General features: G+C 38.0%; 1 protein-coding gene across 3 annotated transcripts in view; it reads right to left on the reverse strand.

The window, feature by feature from the left end:
- nlgn3a (neuroligin 3a) overlaps window positions 1-21492 on the reverse strand; it is a 267704-nt gene that overhangs the window by 126502 nt on the left and 119710 nt on the right. For all 3 annotated transcript variants that reach the window (XM_065249245.2, XM_065249243.2, XM_065249242.2), the window contains one exon: window positions 14404-14553. In XM_065249245.2, coding sequence (XP_065105317.2) covers window positions 14404-14553 — 150 coding nt within the window. The remainder of the gene's footprint in view (window positions 1-14403; window positions 14554-21492) is intronic.

Genomic DNA, 21492 nt, shown 5'->3' on the forward strand with positions numbered 1-21492 from the left:
AGTGACTTAAAAATTTTGCTTTTTCAAAAACCACGCATAAACATTTTTCTCTCAAAAATACAAACATGTACATACATGTTGATCATATAATATTGTAGCCCAGTTTGTGCTGAACACAGTGTTATGAGACTTTTGCCATTAATATGTTTTTAAGCAACTGAAAAAAGCACAAATGTCAGTGCATGTCAAAACTTCCCCAGGGCCCTAAAAACCCCTTAGACCCCAGAGGGTTAAAAAGCAAGTGGCATTGTTGCTTTTTTATAGTATTGCCCTACTGAAAAGACACGTATATGGGTACACGCTGTGTTTGAATGCTAGTTTCCCCGCCGAGTGACTAGCTTAACTATCTCTCTCCCCTGAAAAACAGGTTTTCTAGTCTGGTCAGGCTGCTATTAAGCTGGTTTAGCCATTTCAGCTAATAAAATGGGGTTTCAGGAAGACTATGCTTGTCAACCAGCTAAAACAACATAAGAGAGTTAGAAACAAAAAGATGGGAATTTAAGCTAGCCGGCCTTACAAGAGAAACTATTTACAATGAAATATTGAATAAAATGAATAATAAGGCAACGCGTCTCATGCAGTATGCCTGACATGTGGATACGGATGTTTGCAGCAGATATCCCAATTACCCGAGCGAACAGATATTGTTAGAGAAAGCTGAGATATTTATGCAGAAGTGGTGTGGTATTCAAACCGTGACACACCGGGAGGGAAAAGCGTTTGACAAGCACTTTCTCAGAGAGAATGTCACAGAACACCTGAAGCTACTGTAGTCAAACACCACGCTCTTAATTCATTACCGCTCAGCATTCTTATTTTACCTGAGGGAGTTGAGTAAATGCACTGGGCAAACCACAGCCAATGATGATATTTACACTGTGCAATGGGATTTTCACCTGTGGTGTGTGTTCTCAGTAGATGGAGGAATACAAATAGATGATTAGAGAAACCATAGCATAGTCATTTTGCAAAACAGTAAGCTACCATAGTATCTAGTGCCTATGTTCAAGAATTAATTGTTCTTTCTGAAAGAATCTTTTGGGAAAACGAGTCATTCTCGTTCACATGATCAATTGATTCATATTTCTAGTTCACCCCCATAGCAGTAAGGCGCCATTTGCATCAGTGAACCGGTTAGTTCTGTGAACCCTGTCAAAGAATGATTAAACCTGGAGCCAATAGCCTTCGAGTTTGAGATGTGACACAGCATGTGATTTTGTTGAATGCATTCGAGTTGCTTTTGATGAATCTCGTTCATGAACGAATTGAAAAAACTACATCGTTCATAGATGAATGTGTAGCATGTAGGTCGGTCATTTAGCATGTGAGTCAGTCTTGTTCAGCAATCAGCAGAAAGCTGTTCCAAAGCGCAGCAGGTAGTACTATGGTAGGCTACTCTGCACGGTTGTTTATATATATATATTTTTATATTTAACATACAGAACATAACTCTACAATTTATGAATGTGAAAATGTCTGACCAAACAATTAAAATGATTATTATGCATGAAAACCTTATGTTTTGGTCATCGGAACCTTATTTTATTTATCCCTGTAAAGCCCTCGGTTGTAATATTACAACATCAGTTTAAGGTCTACCTGTACATGTTTTTTTCTCTTTAAAACCACATTTACACAACTAAAAAGTCCTAATGTTTAACCCTGCAATGCATTTAAATGGTAGACTTTGTAAATCGGTTTGTTTTCCTCTCCGTGAACTTACAAAACCTGCAAACCTGCCTTGAAGAACATAACCTTGTTTACTGAAATAAATAAATCAACAATCATTTAAGTAAAATGCCTAAATATTTTTTCTGTGATTAGTTATGTGTCTAGATCATGTAGATTTTAAGATACAGCTGAATGTTTTGATAATATTAGATTTTGAGCTTGTTATGTCAATGTTGTAATTTTACAATGTTGGGCCTGAAGGGTAACAAAATTTACCTGTATGCACACCTTGCACATTACATGAATTAATTGTCCTTCTTATCTTAAAAATTTACTATTTAATCTTTTTTTTGGTAGCAACAAAATATAATTTTGATTTTAAATGTCTTTGATACTATATTGAGTTTTAATCAAAGTTTTAAGGTTATAAGTAAGTAAGTTTTTAGGATAATTAATCTATTTGAGAATTTGAAAGTATTTATGTAGCAATATTTGAAAACATCTATATCTTATTATTATAAAATATACTTAGCTGGTCGTTTTCGTGTCTGGGCTTTGAATGCCCAAATATCTGTTTGCAGCATGAGGGTCAGGGATGGGATGAGGGGTACAGGTGCTATTAGCATTATGCAGAAAATAGTGGACAATGAGCTCGCCAGACAGTAATGTGTGAGTTCTGTGGAATGATTGAATACTTTCAAATGTATAAGTGTGATTGAAATTGGTTTGCATCAAGATTAATAAGCATGGAAATAATCAGTGTGTTTTTAATTTCAGAAAGGATTGTCTTATCTACAATGCGTATGATGTCATATCATCTAAATTTGGGAAAAGTGACATTGAGATGGGACTCTGATATAACTGATGAGGAGGAATGTGGTGATGCCTCTGAACTGAAAAAGAGCAATTAAAAACTCTATGGGCCCTATTTTAACGATCTGAAACGCAAGTACGAAGCGCAAAGCGCAAGTGAGTTTGTGGGCGGATCTTGGGCGCTGTTGCTATTTTCCCGGCGGGAGAAATAACTCTTGCGCCGGCCGCAAATCAATAAGGGGTTGGTCTGAAGTAGGTTCATTATTCATAGGTGTGGTTTGGGCGTAACGTCAAATAAACCAATCAGAACGCTATCCAACATTCCCTTTAAACGCAAGGGCGCAAGTTCCATGGCGGGTTGCTATTATTATGACGGATTTACCAGGTGCACGCCAGGAGCGGTTCACAGCCAAGGAGACTGACGTTCTTGTAAGAGCAGTCAAAGACAGAGAAGTTGTTTTGTATGGGGATGGGAGAAACCCACCCAAATCAGCGTCGGTTAAACAGGCGTGAGAGGAATTAGCCACAATTGTCTCATCAGCTGGCATCCCCATCATTGCGCCAAGCACTACAATGATGTCAGGAGATGGGGGAATCCCAAGCTTGCCAGCATAAATCGAGCACGCCGTGTAACGGGAGGTGGATCTGCCTCAGGACCTGACGCCAGCCGAGGACATCGCTGCGTCCACCCTCACTGCTGAAAGGGTTTGGGGGCTTTGAAATCGGACCCAAGAAACGCAACCAAGGTCCAACCCCAAAGTACTCTTACAAATCAAGTTCATATACATTAAGGTTTCTTTACGTAATACAGCCACACAACAAACTTATGAAAATATTTTAATCACTATTTGCATGAGAATTTTTTAACGCAGCCACACAATAAATAAAAACTATCACCACAATGCTCACCACTATGATTCCCCTTATCTCGTGTATTAATATTTTTTTGTGTAACAATTTATGATTTGCAAAAATAACTGTTGCATCTGTGTAGATTAGATAAGCAAAGTGTATGCGCGTTGTGCACGCTATACATTATGGTCAAGCATGCGCCCTTAAAATAGCATAATGAACCACGCGCAACGCGTCACTGACTTTAAACTTTTTTTTTCTGGTCAGTGGCGCAATTGTTTTTTGAAACTGCAAAATAGCATCAGGGATGGTTTGCGCCGCAACACGCCTCCTTTTTTGTGCTGAACCGCCCAGGGAGCGCAAGTTCATTCCCTAGTTTACCGACGTGCGTCTGTGGAGGGAAAAACCCGCTGTGCGCCGGTGCAAAATACGAATGATACATGCGTCACTGACAAAGTCAATTGCGCTGGCTGCAAGACAGGGCCCAATGTCTGCCCATATGATGATAATGTGAACATCACGGCAACAAAACAAAGCCATTCAAGAACACAACTTGTCCAATGACAGGTGATAATGTCTGAAAAAGGATTTTATTAGTCTCAATACTTATATTTCTGTTATTGACAATCATATACGATGCATGTACCACTGGAGAACCTCGGATGGTTTGCGTCAGAAGACATGATTACGGCTCTGACAGAAAACACCTGTGAGTACAATTTCCAAAAGAAAGGAGTTTTCATAAACAACAAAATGGGATTACTATCGTTGAACATATCTGTAAACACAGCTAAACACGGTAAATACCAGTTTTCTTTCAGTTCTCTGGTTTTGTAAATACAATCTGAGCATATTTTATATTAAATAATTTTTCATAAAAAATATGGTTTTGTCTGGTTATTATGTATTGTGTGATTATGTATATTGATATTAGAGATGCACCGAATCAAGATTTTCTGGGTTCGTCCGAATACCGAATCCACTGTTTAAGATTCGGCCAAAAACCGAATACTGAATCCTATTCGCATCCTTATTCCATTAACACAGTAAAACACATGAATGAAGTAAACAACGTCCAAAGCAGTGTATTTTTAATTTTATTTAATTTTAACTGTAAATAAAGGATAGGCAACATTATGCCAGGATGACAAGTGGGAAAAACTATTTTGACAATTACCATAAGCCTATGCATAATGAAAGCGATGCCGTGCGACACGCTCGCGTTCGTGAAATGTGATCCGCCCCTAATTCTCACCGAAAGAAAAAGCTTATCTCCACATCAGCACCCGATGTGTGTAATCAACGGCCATGTGATGTCGACCAGCGTAGTGCAAGCCTAGGGTTTGGTGGAAAAAAAATCTAGGATTCGGCCAAACCCGAACCCTGTCAAAAAGCCCAGTATTCGGCCGATTGATATATACCTAATTGATATATAGGCTACTGTTTTTGGGGTACATAAGCAGTACACCCTGATAATAAACTCTTAGATGTTATTAACATTTGTTAAGAAAGTGAGTGAAATAACAGCAATTCTGCTACCCCATAGGCCCAATGTTGTAATATAAAATTTTCATAAAAACTTACTAAAATGTCAAAAACTAAAAAACCCATTGATTTCTGCATTAGAGGACTCTTACAACAAAATATAAAAGGTAAAACATTTTTTTCAGAGTTTTTTCTATATTTGGGTCTTACAGGGTTATGAGTAGATTACACATTTGAATTTTGTCAAATCAGTTTTTTGTAACAAGTAAATAGTGATACAGTACAATTGTTGACTTCAGACATAACACATTCTTTTTCGTCCCCTGCTAGCTAATATATGTAATTTGAAGAAATGGTTACTGAACGAATCAGTGTACAGATCATTTTGACGAACGGAGGACGCTGATCATTCCACAATCCAATCCTAGTGGTTAGAGTTTCGGGCTTGTAACCCGAGAGTTGCCGGTTTGAGTCTCACGGCCGGCTGGTTGTGACTGTGGTGCCCTTGAGCAAGGCACCTTAACCCTAATTGCTCCCTGGGCACTGGGATAGCTGTCCACTGCTCCGGGTGTGTGTGTGTGTGTTCATGACTTGCAGTGCATGTGTTCACTACTCACTGGGATGGATTAAACGCAGAGCTCACAGTTTGAGTACGCTTTGCTACTTGACAAGCATGTCACTTTTTACTTTCACTTTAATTTTTTTATTTACCTTTAGCTGCCAAAATTACATATTGTGGCTTTAAAATGTTTTTAAAAGGAAGACAGCTTGCTTTAGTTTAAAAAAGAATTTGTGTGTACTTGACATGTATTTTATGAACCATGCTAAACCACATATCTTCAAACCAAGTGTCATTTATTTTTTTTTTAAATTACTTTTTTTAGATTTTTGTTTATTAACTTAATTTCAAAGTATTTCTAATTAATTTCAAACAGAATTATATGCGATAAATATTAAATAATGTGGTCACATATTTACATAAAGCCTAAGATTTCTATTTTTGCACTTAGAACCTAACAAGTATTAAGAATAAATTTGTATAAAAAAGTCCATGAAAAGATACAGGTTTTATTTTATTCATACTTGCATAGGCTTTTAATCACTAAATTTGATTTTGTGTGAATGTGACATTGAAGAGAGTGCATGTAAATATTTAGTTTATAGTATATTTCTTGACTGATGCTCTCAAAAAATTTAATCCCGCTGAATCGCTATAGTACCCACAATGGCAAAACAATCAGTAGCGCCTCACTGCAGAACGTGACATCCAGGGGGCGGGGTTGGATTTAGATCCAGGGGCGGAGCTGGATCCCGATCCAGAGATCCCATTGGTCGGCAGTTTTACCACAAGACACGTCATACACGTGTTTCTGCGTTACCATTTCCGCATTAGGTCGTAACTAAATTAAGTTATTATTTTGACATAAAAACTAACTTTACTTATGACTACAATAAAAGTGCCTTTAGGGTGAAATGTAAGTTTTTTGCTATAATGTTTTGGAGTAAAACATTTCGGGTAAGCCTACTATGAGTAATCTTACCACATGCAGTTTAAGACCTATTAATGGATACAGTATAAATATGCATAATTATTAAAATATATATGGACTTTGAACTTGTTTTAACGCGTCTTTGCTTACAGCCATTAGGAAACAGGTTTCCCTCGTAGATGGTTTACTTTTTTTTTTAATTTGCTAATAAAAGATATCAAATAAATTTGTTTTTATATTTACTCGTATAGGAATAGCTGTGTTATAAGTGGGATAATGTACAAATAAATCCCTTCAGTGATATCAAACTGGGAACATGTCCGTACCTCTCCTTACACCTAACTGTGATACTTTCTAAATTATGGATCTTTCTCAACTATATTATTAATCAAACGTACACTTAAATTGATAAGAGCAAACGTTGGCGACCACAAGTTGCAACTAATCGCGGGCTGCAACAACGCAAATATACTAGTTCATTTGGCGGAACAAAGTATATAAAGTGGGAGGAGTTGGATCTAGATCCAACCCCGCCCCCTGGATGTTGTGTTCCGCAGTGAGGACCATCTCAAAACAATGCATTCTTGTTGAGTACTATCTATAAAGACTAGAAAGTCTATACCCTCTTTAAAATTAGGGTCGCAAAAAGGTTGTTTGCAGCGATGCCATAAGAAAACCATTTCTAGTTCTCCATTGAATGTTTTCAACTCAAGTGTTTTTATAGCAAGCATTTCTTTCTTACCTTTTTAAGTCTTGAGAACATTTCTCCCCGAGGACCTTTTTTGCAACTGAAAAGTTTTGTGGATGTTAAAGGTTTTTTGGAACTATACAGCCAGACCATACAACAAATCATCAAATTCCCTCATAACAGCTTTCATAAGACATCTCCATCAAGTTCAGTCAGATGCTAGTTCTTCAATTCATCCATTCCCATGTCCCTCCCACTCAGCGCCAGTTTCTCCGAATTAGCTTTGCTTCTAACGCAACACCTCAGAAATTCAACCATCTTGTGACCGATTCTGACAGGCCTTTCATTCACAAGAGGCAAGTGCGCACCCCATGTAAATAATTACACCTACTCAGCCGAGCCTTATTCGTTCTTTCTCCCATGCTTCTACATTTCTCTTTTGTTAAGTCACAACGTGAGTGGATTGGACGCCCACCGCCACTCTCTCACAGCTCCTCTCTGCCGGTCCTCCACGCCCCCCTTTCTCATTTCAGCCGACCCGATTTGGAGAATATTGCCTCCCACATGCGTTAAGACCGCTGGCCTTGGATCCTTCAGTGACCGAAGCATGATTAATCACCCGACAAGACGAGTGGCGAGAGCTGGCCAGAGAGCCTATAAAACTCTCTTCAGACCGAACATTTCTGACCCAAACTCACCTGATGATGGACAAACCTTCCCTTAAAAAGAAAAAAGACAAATGAGGCAAGCAGGACACAGAGCGGCTGGTGTGGAGGTAAAAATAATGTCACGCTACAGCACAAGCATCAAATCAAAAGTAGTAGGCCTAATGGATTGCTAGAGATATCGAGAACAGACTGTAAACAAGACACCTGATACTCGGAGAACAGAAAACCAATTTACCAAAGATGTTTATACAAATACTTGCCTCTGGCTGACCCGATCTCCTGTAGAGCGGCACAAGGCAAAGATCAATAGGCCTGTGGGTCGTACCACCTCATGAATAGACAATGGTCAGGAAGAAAAACTTCATACTTCGAAATCAGCAAGGTTGGTAAAACACATTCTCGAGCCATCAAGTTGAAGACAACAGCCTCACTAGAGGAAGAGAATTCTTCACAGGGTGGTAATTTATACTCGAGACGTCCCAAGATTTAGAGCTCTGCGGAATGTCACAACATAAAAGATGGATGCAAAGTTTGGCCGAGAGGCACCGATTCTTGGCTCCAAACCATCAATAAGTATCTCCTTAAGAAAAACAAACCCGAGGAACACAACACTCAGAGCTCTCCATCACTGGGAGTTTGCATTCGCCCTGAAACCATGTCACCTTCTCAAAGATGGAAAAGATGGCTTCACGACGTGAGTGAAAAATAAAGGCTACAAACCATGGCTGATAAACAGAGTTTACAAAAACTCGAAGCTATTCACTGAACTTTGAGCAAAACATGAGCTCGGTTTAAAACCTTCGATTTCGGCCTATAGACTAGCTGACGTTTTAAAGGTGTACTTCCAATGCAAAACTGGTTCGTGTTAAACACGGTTAAAACATCTTTGAGGACATTTGCGATGAGAAAAAGAGTAACAAAATGCTAACATAGGAAAGTCGGTGGCTTGCATGATCAAGAAGTGTTAGCAATGAATGGAAATGCAATGGGATGGCTTTCTTCAGGAACTAAACAGCTTCGTATGATTGCATGATTGAAAGTGAGACCCAGTTTCTCACAAATCACTCAATTGTGATAAACTAGGCCAATAACTATCCAAATGTGACAGAACTCAAATGATAGAAACCATCATACGAAAGATCAATGCCTCAAACCCAGAGGTCAAGTTCAGATAAAGAGAAGAAGGTTTTTACAGAGGTTTCTGTGTCATTTATCTCACCCACAAAAGGCCAAGAGGCATACGTGCTGAAACTGGCAACCCCTAGAGGTAAATCAAAAACTGCCCGAGGAAACCCAGACACTCCTGGGAGCGCTGAGGTGCAAAGTTTTTAACAATCTTGATGATTCTAAAGCTGTTCACTGCACAAACTTATAAAAACATTTTATGTTGGGAAAAGTCTGTAGACATTTCTCTCACCAGCTAACCAATGTAGTGAATGTACAGTGGTGTAAAAAAGTGTTGTCACACTTTAATGTTTCAAATCATGAAACAAATTTAAATATTAATCAAAAATAACACAAGTAAACAAAACATGCAGTTTTTAAATGAATTATGAAGGGAAAGTAAAATCCAAACCCACGTGGCCCTGTGTGAAAAAGACCTTGCCCACCAGTTAAAACATAAATTAGCTGTGGTTTATCACACCTGAGTTCAGTTTCTTTAGCCACACCCAGGCCTGCTTATTGCCACACCTGTTCACAATCAAGAAATCACTTAAATAGGACCTGGCTGACAAAGTGAAGTAGATCAAAATATCCTCTACACATCATGTTGAGATCCAAAGAAATTCAAGAACAGTTGAGAAAAAAAAAGAAATTTCTGATCTATCAGTCTGTAAAAATAAGATCTATTAGTCTGGAAAAGGTTATAAAGCCATTTCTAAAGCTTTGGGACTCCAGCAAACCACAGTGAGAGCCATTATCCACAAATGTTCAAAACATGGAACCAGGGTGAACCTTCACAGGAGTGGCCGGCTGACCAAAATTACCCCAAGAGTGCAGCAACGACTCATCCAAGAGATCACAAAAGACCCCATAACATCATCCAAAGAACTGCAGGCCTCACTTGCCTCAGTTAAGGTCACTGTTCATGACTCCACTATAAGAAAGAGATGGCAAAAATGCCCTGCATGGCAGAGTTCCAAGATGAAAACCGCTGTTGAGCAAAAAGAACATAAAGGCTCATCTCAGTTTTGCCAGAAAACATCTTGATGATCCCCAAGACTTGGGAAAATACCCAGTGGACTGACGAGACAAAAGTTAAACTTATCTGGCCATCTGTTCGTGACTTTAAGCTGAAGCAAACTTGGGTTCTGCCGCAGGACAATGATCCAAAACACACAAGCAAGTCCACCTCTGAATGGCTGAAGAAAAGCAAAATAAAGACTTTGGAGTGTCCTGGTCAAAGTCCAGACCTCAATCCTATTGAGATGCTGTTTTCAAATTTTGACTAGCACTTCAATATTGACTCATAATATGACGGCATTTATTAGCCATATTTTGGCACTGACCTTCATCCCTGAACCATGCATGATTTTGAATATTATAGGGCTGGCATTATAAAAGTTTTGAAAGAGAAATGTCATGGGTTAGTATTTAAGCTTTTTTCAATTATTATGTTTATTTTACTGCATGGCACGCCTTCTCAGATGAAAAAAAACCCTGACATTTTGAAGGTCCAAACGGCATGGTTTCCATCTACTCCGGGCACATTTCATCAATGCCTCTCAGGCTCTAGACCCAGAAGAAACATACAGGTATATTTGTCTGGGAATTGAATCAGCTCTGGTGGAAGTCACATGAAATGAAATTTCACATCGCTGCTGAACATGCAACATTTTGACTCTGAATGCCAAGAATGTTTCACTGCGAATAATCTAAGACCATTTACAGAAATACACTGTTGTCATAGTGACTTGGAAAATCTATGCATCAATAACTAATATCATTTAACGACAACTTTGCCAAAGAGCAGACTGAATGCTGCGTTTCTGAATTAGATTTACTACGTGACTGTGCCAGCCAGAAGACCTATACAGGAAAAATCCTTTCTCTTGTGCCTTACACAACCTTGACAAACATGTACATGTTTTCTATAGTGTCATTAGACTTCTTATACCAGAGAAATATTACACATGTGTTTATCTACATTTCTACGTATATAGATGATGTTCGGCTATAGTGCATTAGACTCTAAAAAAAGAAATTGCTATTTAATTGCACATTCATGTTTGCCTTGAGATACACACTTTTAAATGGATATTAAATCGCACTGCACTTTAAATGTATCCACAGGCCACAGAAAGAAAATTTGTAATAGTGAACAAGCAGTGGATACAAATGCATATACTGTATGGCTTTGTGACTTTTGTAAAAGAAAATTATGAAAATAAGGTTTATCTGTCATTTTAAAAGGATAGGAATCCAAGCACGGCTATGATTTACAGTATCTCATTTAAAACACTCGGCAGTTTCAAAGAAAATATTATTTTTTAATTGTTCTGAACTCACATTTGGCAACAGCATGATAAAGGGCAAAGTTTTTTTTAAAGAGGTGGCTATTGTTAATATTTAATGCATCTGGAAACAGAAAGGAAAGTCTTCCCCACAGGAAATGAAATCTGACATGCACCAGAGATCCACTGAGTAATTATATTTGTAAAGAGCATTGATACAAGATCATCCCCCTGTACAGGAGTCATTACGTGCCATTAAAAAGTTACACAAACCCCGGCCCGTTCCTCTCTATCTCACACACACACACACCGATCAATGCTCAAACAAGACAGGATTCCTATAAACAAATTGTCTCTGACCGAACCCCCGTCTCTGATCAAATCTAAGTGTCACAATACGGTCTCAAACTGACAGACGGCCGACCGCCAGACTCCACCAGCAGGAAGAGCTCACCGGTGAGCTGGCATTTGTAATTAAATATTAAACCTGTAATGAGTTCTCCGTCATCTACATGGTGTGAAGTTCACATGTGAAAGTCTCCAAATAGCGCCCCTGGAGAGACGGGGTCCACACTTAGAAGTAATAATTATCACATCCACAGGACAGACGGAAACGCTGCCGTACGATGATGAAACTCCGGTGAGACTTATTAAACACTACTTGGATATAAAGAGTGTACAGTATGGTGATCTTTGTTCTAAATCTCTAATGGTGTTTTTAAATGTGACCCTCAGACACGTGTCCATAAATCTGTAACCTATATACCAACCATGTTTACGCTTAAACACCAGGGTAAATCAAAAACATACTGTATTATTCTCTTCTCATGGCTTTAAACTGCACAATTAACCTCTTAACTGGTGCAGCACTATTTTTTTTGGGGGGGGGTAAAAATGTGATGTACACCTTCAAATTAATATAACTCATTTTTTGGTTTAGAATGAGGGGCAACCTTCCGATCTCTCTGATGAAGCCAATACGGAAGTGATTTAAACTGCAATTCATCGACTGGCCACTAGAGGCAGGCTCTAAAAGGGAGTCAATTCCCATAGACCTCCATGTTAAAAATGCCCAACTTTACAGTAGAAAATAATATGTTTACAGATGTTGATTTGCGGTGACGCGCGGCCAAAATGGCAACGGCAGGTACTGCCTACTATTGGCTTCAAAAACGATCTTCACAAACCAATTGACGTCACGAACACAACGTCCATCTTTTTTTACAGTCTATGGTCTAGAAGCTTAATCTTGGTCTGGTTTTAAAGAAGACACTTCAAGTGAAGTGTCTGGAGGTGAAAGTATTAAATAAAAATTGTTATAGCAGTTTACATTTATTGTATTAATGCAATAAATTATACATTTTAACAAAATTATTACAAAACATTAGGTTTGTGTTACATTTGAGTGGTTTTACCAACAATGGCCACTAGGTGTCAACGGTTTGCTGCACACTGTCTCAAATTAATAAATTACTGTCACTGCATTATTATTACTGCTAAAAGGTTTTGACATATGAAAACTACATTTACATGGAAAACGTTGAAGTAAATTCATGTGTCCTGCTCATGGGACAGCATCAGCAAGGGGGCGTGCACACCAAAGCATTTACGTCACCCACGACCGGTCATATGTTTTCAATTGGTTCCAATGGAAGCACTGCGTTTTTCGAAAAAGCCAGCAGCTAGCGATTTTCTTCCGCGGTGAAAATCAGTGCTCATTGGTTTTTCTTCGCTGAGAGTTGAAAAAGATTTAACTTTGGATGAAAAGCTCTGCTCGCCAATGTCAGTTCTCACATGGCCATCCAATCACAGTGGAGGAGGGGTGGGACATTACCCCAGCAAAAAACGGCTCATCGTACAACGACTGAAGTATCACAGCAACCAAAGCACTCAGCTGAAGCTGTCGCTCAGATGAAAAAAACAGCTGGTATTTGGCATCCTCCAGGCGTTTTCAGACCCTTTCAGAAAAGCTTTGGTGTGCACTCCCCCTTAAGGGGTTAAAAGAAGGCTCTTTTTGATTTATATCCTATTTTTCTGTTTTAATTTCAAAAACTAGTATGCAAATGAGAAGCGTCCTGTATATTAACAAGTGGGAAATGCAAACAATGCAATGGCCATTCCTCATGCAATATATTTTGTAAAATACATGCCAAATGAGTAACCTGCTTAAAAAATTTCAACATTTCATGTTATACGGCCCATCATAAAAAGTTCTTCCCCATCTTCATTTGTACAAAGAAATTAAGTTTCACATTTCTCCATGTTTCTCGTTGATACCACACGATTGCTAAACGCTGCAGTCGGTTGATACATTTCTACCACTGCACAGGACTATTGGATTTTCTTGAGCGCCGTGTCTTGTATTATGCACTAATCAATTACACTTGGCAATCCAGCATACTTGCAGAATTACAGACACAGGTGTATAAGAGCGGGGCTTATATAGAACTTGGTGGAAAGTAATTTCTTCACACTATTTAAGAGATGCCTATAAAGTTAAAGTTGTCCACCCCTGCAAGATCTAATGTTGTAACCAAAAGATTGTACTGTATACGTCTGCAGTGTAGGATCCAATAGTGCTCTTATTCCAGACACTTCACTTCAAGTTTCTCCAAAAGGATTGTCCCGGTAATTGCACTGTAAATCATTTTAGATACTGCACAATCCTCTGCTAAATGACCACTTACTTAAAAAAAAAAAAACCGTTAACTTTTCTTTTTGGTCTATGTGATGAACTGGCATTCAAGAATTCCCCTGTCAGCAATACAGATTTACCTTGGAGTTGTACTTATTGAGCTTATTTTTCAAATTAATAGCATAATAACTGAGAGACTGGACATTTTTACAAACAGAAATCATAAAAAAACACTGCGCAAGGCCAACCTCTGTACCACTGTGAGCAATATACTTAAATTCATAACAATGTCTCTCTTTATCTTTGCCTACATATGCAGCTATTGGTGATTCAACAAACAGCTCTTGATGTTTTAGTCAAGCGCATGTAAATGGTAGCAAGACATAAAGAGCACATATACTATAGCAGACACATGACTGTAAAAACCTTAGGCGAGTCGTCCAATTATTTTTTACATGGGGTTGATACAAGCTTGTCTAGATGGTTGATCAGTTGGACTATTCATGTTAAACCTGGTTTCAAACACTGACTTAACCAATGCTGTTTGGGGTGGGGCTATCTTTTAGGGGCCTGTCAGAGGTGGATTTTTTTATTTGCAAATCAGCTTGAATTCAGTTTTCAATACGAAACATAATCAGCCACTTACCCAAAACGCCGACTCGAAAGTTGAGAGTAATAACGATGACGTTCCCGTAGCTGGCCAGCACGCTTGCGTCGATCATGTTCCCCGTGCCTTCCATGTACGACCCACCGTGAATGTAGACCATCACAGGTTTGGCTCCAGTATCTCGTATGTCTGCAAGAGTGGCCACCATTAAAGTCTGACTCCCCCACTGCCCCAAAAGCAAGATTCAAAACACCACGATGTCTCTCACAATCCTCTCAGATACCAGCTACCGGCTCGTTTACGCTTTGAAATGCGTTTCATATCAGCCGAGTCATTTGTCTTTTAGAATGAAGCTTATGCGCAAAACAGATATGAACAGATGAAGCCATATGGAAGGTCAAAACCTAACTGGCTATTGCAAGACTGCACTAACACGCTTTACTAGCTGAAATGATGAGATCAACTCAAATTTAATGGCTGGGTTAGACTTCACTGCCCCAGCTTACAACCAGTGACTGGGGACATTTCTTTATCTTACAATACAATAAACTATTATGAGAGCGCCTTAAAGGGCTATTCACCCAAAAGGTTTGTCGTCCTCAAATCATTCGGACTCTGTGTAATTGAATCTTTTCCTAAAACGTGAAATAAGATTATAATAATATCAATGGGTCACGTGTAATATTACCAATGTCATAAAGCCTTACGATTGCTTTGTCCTTATTGGCTCATAGGCTTCTCCACATTGATGAATTGTGATGCATCATAGCTGGCCTGACGTCAATTTAATACCAAAATGCCATTGGTGTTCATATTGTATGTCATGTGGCCGATTACAAATCAGGTTTGTTCCTCACACAACGCTATTGAAAGGCTTCAGAATACGGACAATATAACACAAGTCCTACGATTTATGTGATAAATAAAAATCACTATCCACTTTTTGTTAATATCATTCTTCTTTAGATCAGTTTTTGCCTGAAAAGAAAATACTGCGTGACTAATGACATGGAGTGATTAAGGGGTGACGAATGTTTATTTTTGGGAAATTTTGTGTTGAAATACACCAGCATAGATTTGTTATTATTTGAAATGTTGTCATTTACATGTATTTACATTAAACAGTGACATCAATCAAATATTATGCATTCATGTAAATCATGGTAATTAAGTTGTCTAAATAAGCTAATGGAGAGTCACAAAAGCATCTCTTTCTATCTCAGCCTTGAGGACTGAAATGACGCTGCTGGGCTCAGATACCAAATGTTGTATTGTATTGATGGTTGCCATGGATACAGCAGATTAAATTTCTGAATCTTTGAAGGAAAGGAGACGTCTGCGTGCACTCAACTCTACAGTGCATTCGCATTCAAGGCCTCCTGTTAAAGACATTTACATGTGCATGGTCACTAGAGATGTGCACGACTAGTCAAATATTCCAATATTTTAACGGCAATAATTATTTGAAAAGAAAAAATGCTATTTTTTAATTAAAATGGTTTTTTTAACAGACATTAATGTAAAATATACAAAAAAATAATTTTGTTGTATTTGTAACCGCAGACTAATTTTAGTATTTAACATCGCCTGGTAGTTTGACCTTTTATTTAGATGTGGCCCGCAGCACCGTATCATGAGACATTTGTAAGCTTCCTGTTAATGTAGTTTATTTTATTTATAAAATGCCTTTTCTCTGCAGCCGGCATAATTGCTGACAGAATAAGAAACAGACTTTCACCAGGGCTGGTAAATATGATTGTTTTTCTTAACAAAAGTATGTATACCATATGCCAACTGTACAGTCTGTTATGTAGCCAAGGTTTTTCCATGGCTCCGAGTTGTTTTCAACTTAATAACACATAAAGAGTATAAGTTTAACATGCTGTGGATATTTCCTAATTATGAGCCGTTTGTGAAATTGTGACAAAATGAAAATACATAAAATACTTAATTAACATAATTTAAATAAACTAATAGGCCTAATTGAATATACATTTTTTTAATGAGCTCCAATATTACAAAAAAATTCTCATCCATAGTGGTCACAACGAATTACCCTCCAAAATTTTATGTGCTACAAACAATGTGCATCACTGTGTCATTGTTTAATGCGTATGTTACATGTTACATTAACCCATTTAACACCACCAGTCACTATTGTGGTTTAAAATGGTTTACACTAACAAAGCTCTAGTAATGTTACTGCATGTTGTTTTTCTTAATTTCCTGCAAATATAGAAATAATGAAGCGTCTCAATTAAATATGTGAAGTTTCTCATGGATATTGAAAATTGTCACATTACCTGAGGAGCCCACCATGCAAAACCAGAGACGTCTAACTATATAGTCCAATGTAGTCCGGCTGTGAGTAATCCACTTCTACCCTTAATATCCTTGAATTCTGATATACGCCGTTTTTGCCAAAATATCTCAGAGATGTATGATATTCCATCATGTAAGCAATGTTCTGATTTCTTTTATATGTTTTAAACGTATACGCATTGTCTGTTCTTGGGCTCTTGTTGCTGTGGGTTCACACCAGATGCGAGTTCAACGATTTGCGCGAGTAGATTGCATACAAAGACAATGCAAAGATGCGAATGATGCGATATGGGTGGCGCGTTTGCCGTGAAAACACATGCTATTCTCCTCAAACGCGTCTTCGCCCAAATAAATGTGCATGACATTAGGTTAAATACCACGAGTAATCTAGAACGAGTAATGCGATGCACCACGTTTGGTGTGTATGTAGCATTATACGTCTATTAGACTTTCACTGACGGCCCAAATTTAGCCTTGTTTTAGCCAACATTGCTTGCCGGTTTACTTCCTGTTTGTAACATGAGAAGATGATGGCTTCAAAGCCCAAAAACAAAAGCTTATAAAAGTATGTTAACATAAAGATATGACAAAGATGTTTTGTACACATTATCTTTAAGGTGTCTAGTATAAATTTTTTTAGGGGTGTAACGATACATTGTGTGATTCTGCCTGCTACGCTTCTCAATGAATTATGGTGAAATTTCGCTACATCCAAAAGCCAGATGGCGCTCTCATGCAGGAACTCAATATGAGCCGCAGAAGAAGAACCATTACACATGCAGCTCCAGGAAATATGTTAGCCTATTTATATTGCTGTTCTTTAAACATTTACAGGTATTGTCGTGATAAGAAAGAATATTTATAATGATTATATTTGACGAGTATTGCTTTTTCAAATGCATGTTATAAACGACTGAAACTGTGCTTTTAGATTATTAAGGACATCAATTTAATCTAATCTATTAATAGCCGTAGTACATAAAATAGTTGTGCATTATACCATCATCGCAACCCAGAATCGACACCGGACAGGAATTATAGTATCGCGAAATACCGCTACACTCCTAAAATTTATGACATCACAATTATTTGTTTTGTTGAGTGTGGTCATGGAATGAGTGAACATATTGATGGCAATAATAGTGACTGGTGGCTAAACACATGAAATAAAATGTACAGTACTTTTACAATGGCAGTTATTAGTAAAGGTTGCAATACTGTAAAGTTTCACAATGACAAAGTTACAGTGAATATTGCACTAAATAAAAAGTTCACAATTGCATTAGCATTAACTTACATAAACAGTATAGTTTAATCATTGTTAATATTATCTAATTTACTAATGTTACAACTTTATTATAAAGTAAACCATTAATTCAGTATCACATTATCCCACCGCTCACAATTGTGACTCATTTTTCACACACTTTACTGTTACACGTTATTGTTGATTATATCAGAGTGGTACTAATGGCACATCATTTCATGTCTGGGCAAAATTTGGGATTTAACGTGTTTAAGACCCCTGATCTGATCCAAGGCGCAAAGACGCAATTCGTACACAATTTAACCATTTCAAACGCACTTTATCTGGTATCTGAGAAAACCGTGACAAGGCATGGTTTTGAAACGACAATTCTTTCTTTACACTTATTGCACAAGAGAGAGAGACAATGTATGGTGAAAAACATAAAGATTTCCTGCAGGAGTGATGCACAGGATGAAAGAATGTAAAAGAAGAATTAGAGAAAGAGAATAAGTGAATGAATCATGTCAATGTCATCAGTAACCTCTTTTGGTAATTCACATCACGTTGCACTGTTTGAGCAAAAGCATTTGTTTTACTTTGAAAACATACAGCATGTGGTTTCTATAACATCTTAAAGAACAAGCAAATGTAAAAGTCCATTTAAAAGTTACATCCTGAGGGGGGAAAAAGAGAGATATGGATTAATACACATTGTAAAGACATTTGGGTTTCATAGAAAATCATTTAAATAAACTGCACTTTCAGCACAATTGACCTTGAACAGTAGAAGTGAAAGTGTGAAAATAAAACACAATGTCAGACACATAAATGTGCACTAATGGTTGATATGAATAAATGACACATGAACTCATTCTCTCAGAAGCACACGCATATGATCCATTATCAAAACAGTGGGAGAGCGTGCATCTATTCTCTTGCGTAACCTTCATCAATCATCTACAAGTGAATCCAGGAAGGTGAAACGCCAGCCACTTCATAAATGAAACAACACTTAACATCTCAATGGGTTGCTCAGCCTTCTTCACAAAGTCTTCAGCATCTCCATTACACTTCTGATTAGAATGTTAGTGTGCAGGATTTCAAAACTACGCTTTGCTTTTTTCAAAATCATGAGAGGATTCGGCAGGCTATCTGTGAACCTCTGGCAATTCTCAGTGGCCCGCATCTCAATGACCTGTCGCTCTGCTGGTGAACAGGAGATAAATGCCACAGGCCACTACTGATGCTGTAAAACATGGAAAGTGACAAATCTGATGATGAGCTCCGTACAGTAGATGATGCTCTCAGGCCAGGCCTGTGACTTTAGACTTTACTGCTCAGCTCCTCATGGATCAACATTTACATCTCAACTACAAATGATCATAATAATCATAACAATACACTATACACATACTGTATCTACAGCAATCCTAAAACAACACAATGATTTTACTTTGTGTTCCGTTTTAATGTGAATGTATTTTGAGCAGTTTTTCGAGTGATGCTGTATGGTTGCTATGTAATTCTAGGCGGTTGCTAAGGCATTGTTCGGTGGTTTCAAGGGTGTTCTGTCACAGGTTGTTAATTAATGGACCAATTCAATAGAGCCAAAACTTAAAGAGCACCTATTTCATTGCTAAAACCAACGTTATTTTGTGTATTTGGTATAATACAATGTGTTTGCGTGGTTTATGGTTAAAAAACACATTATTTTCCACATACTGTACATTTTTGTAGCTCCAGATTTCACTCTCTTACTGTAATGCATGGATTTGAAAAGCTCTGTGTCCCTGATTGGCCAGCTAATCTGTACGTTGTGATTGGTCTGAATAACTCTGACATTAGCCGGAAATGTGACGCTCCTTACGATGTTTGAAAGATTCAGATGCTAATAGGAGTTAACTTACAGGCTGTGAGTCCGAAGCGGGAGGAATTATGATAATGTCGGTCTTGTCTACATCACTGTCACACGCAGCCAAGATGGTGACGGCAGGCCCCACCTACTATTGGCTTCAAAAAAAGCTCTTCACAAACCTATGGGTGATGTCATGGACACGACCTTATTTTTTACAGTCTATGAGTCAAACGCATCACCTCTGGAGTCTAGGTGGCAGGATGCATGCTCCTAGTACCAAACAGGTTAACTGACAGCACGGTGACATGAAATGAACAGTAAAAATAAGTTTAATGGTTAAATATACTTATGCTGCAATACTTAGCTAGTTGTCGGAAACCGAGCAGATATTCAAGCATAATATGACACTTGCATTACATGTGAATGGCCCTTATGCTAATAGAATTCTCTTTCCCTGTCTCTTGCTCGATTCTAAGAAAACTAAAACCTCATTCACAAAGCACTTTGGTCCCAGAAAATATTCGTAAAATTGGCAGACAGGCTTCAGCGTGAACACAAAAACGTGTCATGAATGTTCTGGATCGCTCCTGTAAAGTGGACCTAGTAACATTGCCGTAACATTCAGGGGCGTGCCGTAGTGAGGACTCACATGTCATTGCAACAAGAAGTTATGGTTCAGCTCTTTGACACAGGCATTTACATGCAGATTTACTTTTCACGTACTTTTACTTTCAGAGAAATCTAGAAAGCTGGACTGTAGCAGGGAAAACTGATCAGGGAGCTTGCCACTATCAGCGCTGAAGCTGAGATCATTCAGCAATATAATAAGCGTGTCATACACGCATATGAGCTTATTATAAACAAAAATGCACGCGCATGGTCTCTGGAAAGAGAAATATTGGATAATAAGAAACTTTAGACGCTGTGGAAAAAAAACTACGAAGTGCAGGACTTTAACCACGTCACTTTACAGGATCTTAATGGCATCTGTGGGAATGCATGCACAGATTCTGGAAAATCATTGGCAGTGTGAATATAATGAAAGTATATAATACATATATATACAATTTTTTAATTCCCATAACATTTTATAATATATAATATAGTATATAGTATATCGTCGCTGCCCGATGAAACTCAAAGTTTACTTTTCAGGGAGTGAAAAAAACACTGTATTTCAAAAGCAGTTGAATGTACCCACTAAACACAGGACGTCGGATAGACGTGCAGATCATGTCTATATTGGGTCCATCGGTCCATGACCAATTCTGGACATGTATTCAACGTCCAAACTAGGTCCACTATTTGGACGTCCCACCATGACCCTATTTGGACGTCATATTGACGGGCAACATTTGACGTTTAAACTGGGTTATTTTTTGTACGTCATTTGGACGTCATATTTACGGGCAACATTTGACGTTTAAACTGGGTAATTTTTGGACGTCATTAGGACGTCTATGACAGGTCTATGTCTATATTACATGATTAGGCCTATAAAAATGTGTTTATTTACAAATATCAGCATTATTGTACCAACATGATTAATACATACGAATAGTCTATATTATTATTACAGTACTGTTTTTTTCTGCTTTCTTGAATTACGTACAAAATTCATCTAAATGTACCATTAAAAATATGTAATTAAATGTGTAGTTCGTTATATTAAAAGTATATGACCATACTAACAATTTAACAT

This window comes from Paramisgurnus dabryanus, chromosome 16 (assembly GCF_030506205.2).
Source record: "Paramisgurnus dabryanus chromosome 16, PD_genome_1.1, whole genome shotgun sequence".
NCBI lineage: Eukaryota > Metazoa > Chordata > Actinopteri > Cypriniformes > Cobitidae > Paramisgurnus > Paramisgurnus dabryanus.